Here is a 2,500-nt window from a genome sequence, read left to right as displayed (position 1 = left end):
GAGATCACCGGTTGTGATCTGGAGGACCTCTGACCCAGATCTATATTTTTTTTTACAGCTGTGTGTGTGCGGTGTGTGTGTGTGTTCCCATATCCTCTAATCTGTGAAATCCCTTTACAAAGGGGTTCTTGTGCGAGACTCATTGAGCTTATACAGATTCCCCCCGAAATACTGACGAAATGTTTGAATCTGTAAACAGGGTTGTTAAATAACTATGTGTGTGTAGTAAGATGTCTATAACGACGTTCTCTGCTCAGGCTATGAAATGGTTTGGTTCGAACACTTAAATGTACAGGATTTAAACCCACTTCTATCAGTAGCCTCACAAGAGATTTATTGTTGGATCCTGAGGTCTTGTACTGGGATGCTGTTTGATTATGTTGGGGTGTTTGTGTTGTTGTTGTTGTTGATGTGTCTCAGTCTGCTAGAGCTCATCCCTGTCGACCAATCATCATACGGTGGGCGTGAGCTGAGGAAGAAGAGGAGGAGGATGGTGACGAAGATGATGATGATAACAACGATGATGCTGTGATTGATGATGACGACGGCATAACATGATGATGATGATGTTGTGACATGATGATGATGATGATGATGATGAAGATGACCACGACGACATAACGGCTGCCATAAGTTCTGGGCTGCATCCTGACTGTATCCTCCACCTGCGTCTGGCTGGACGGTGTGTGTGTGTGTCTGGAAGGTTCTGACTGAGGCTGGAGCTGCTCTGATTGTCTGACCCCTGACCTCTGACCTGTGACCTCTGACCTGATGGAGCCCAAGAGTGAGGAGGTGGAGGCGGGCACCGAGCCCCAGCTGGTGTGCCACCCGCGCGCCAAGAGCAAGGTGTGGAAGTACTTCGGCTTCGACGTGGCTGAGGACGAGGTGGGCAAGCGGGCGCACTGCCGCCTCTGTCTGGCGCAGATCGGTTACTCGGGCAACACCACCAACCTGTACGCCCACCTGCAGCGCCACCATCCCGACGCCTTCCTGGAGTTCGAGAAGAGCAGCGCCCCAGACTCCCCACACACACATACACACACACACACCACAAACACACCCCAGCAGCTGCAGAACCCCTTCCCCCAGACACACACACACACCACAAACACACACACACACACCACAACGCGGCAGAGCTCGCTGGAGGGGCGGCGGCAGGCGGAGGTGTCGTCGGCCGTGCTGGGCTTCCTGTGCGAGGGTCTGCACCCGCTCTCCACGGCGGACGAGCCCTTCTTCCAGGCGCTCCTGCGGACGCTCGACCCCCGCTGCGCCCCCCCCACGGCCGCGGACCTCCTCTCTGCGGCCCTACCCCAGCGGCACCAGCAAGTGCGGGCGGTGGTGGCGGCGGAGCTCGAGGGGGTCAGCTGCTGCGCCGTGTCTTTGGACCTGTGGCGCAGCGAGACGCACGGGCACAGCTACGTCACCCTCTACACCCACCAGCTGGCACACACACACACACACACACACACACACCAGCTGGCACACACACACACACACACCCACCAGCTGGCACACACGCCGCCGCCGCCACCCTCCTCGGGGCTCCGCCTGCTCAGCCGCTGCCTGAAGACGTTCGAGGTGCCTGCGGACAGCGCGGCAGAGGGCATCACGCGGGCACTCTACGAGGTGTTCATGGAGTGGGGCGTGGCACAGCGGGTGCGGGGCGCCACGACCACCGGCTCTCCCGAGGTGCTGAAGGCGTGCGCCCAGCTCGACCTGCCCGTGCTAATGCCCTGCTTCGCCGAGCGGCTCAACCGGGGCGTCCACGCCGCCTCCCTCGTGCCGGGGGTCCAGGCGCTCCTCGCTCGCGGGCGCAGGCTGGTGGACTACTTCCAGAGTTCCGTAGTCGCGGCATACATGCTTCAGGAGCGGCTGAAGCAGCAGGGGCGGGCGTCCGTTGGCGCGCTGGTCGGGGAGCGCCCCGGTTGCTGGACCGCTACCCTCACCATGCTGCAGCGTCTCCGTGAGAACCAGCCGGCCGTGACCTCCGTGCTCCTGGAAGATGCCAACAACCAGGCGCTGTTGCTAGGCGCCGGGGAGTGGGCGCTGCTCGAGGGCTTAGAGACGCTGCTCACGGCGCTGCGCTCCGCGGCAGACATGTTCTGCGGGTCTGCGTGCCCCTCCATCAGCATGCTGAAACCCGTGCTGCACATGCTGCTCAGCACCGCGCTGCGGCCACGAGACGGGGACCACGCCGAGCTGCGGGACGCCAAGCAGGCGGTGGCGGGCGCCCTGGAGGAGGCCTATGAGCGCCCGGAGCGGGTCAACATGTTCCTGAAGGTCGCCAGCTTCCTTGACCCGCGCTACAAGCGGCTCCCGTTCCTCACGGCCGGCGAACGCGCCCAGGTGGAGGCGCGGGTACTCGAGGAGGCTGCCGCCCTCTACCAGAGACACACCCCCTCCTCTGACACGCCCGCGGACGAGCCGGCCAATAAGAAACAGGCTCTCGGCGCTTCAGCCCTGCCTACTGCCGATGCTGCCAACCCATTGGCTGTGA

The 2,500-nt window shown here is 61.4% G+C and overlaps 2 protein-coding genes across 2 annotated transcripts in view; both read left to right on the top strand.

Annotated features, from left to right (window-relative positions):
• dhrsx (dehydrogenase/reductase (SDR family) X-linked) overlaps positions 1 to 2,500 on the top strand; it is a gene marked incomplete at both ends in the record, with an annotated part of 37,659 nt that overhangs the window by 503 nt on the left and 34,656 nt on the right. The window lies entirely within an intron of this gene.
• LOC308362043 (E3 SUMO-protein ligase ZBED1-like) overlaps positions 640 to 2,500 on the top strand; it is a 2,615-nt gene continuing 754 nt past the window's right edge. Inside the window, exons 1-2 of the mRNA XM_080834534.1 lie at positions 640 to 1,446; positions 1,510 to 2,500. The exon at positions 1,510 to 2,500 is cut by the window's right edge and continues 754 nt beyond it. Coding sequence (XP_080690660.1) covers positions 772 to 1,446; positions 1,510 to 2,500 — 1,666 coding nt within the window. The 5' untranslated portion in view covers positions 640 to 771. The remainder of the gene's footprint in view (positions 1,447 to 1,509) is intronic.

The sequence above is a fragment of the Sprattus sprattus genome (assembly GCF_963457725.1).
Source record: "Sprattus sprattus genome assembly, chromosome: 3".
Lineage (NCBI taxonomy): Eukaryota > Metazoa > Chordata > Actinopteri > Clupeiformes > Clupeidae > Sprattus > Sprattus sprattus.
This window is presented reverse-complemented; position numbering and strand designations above follow the sequence as displayed.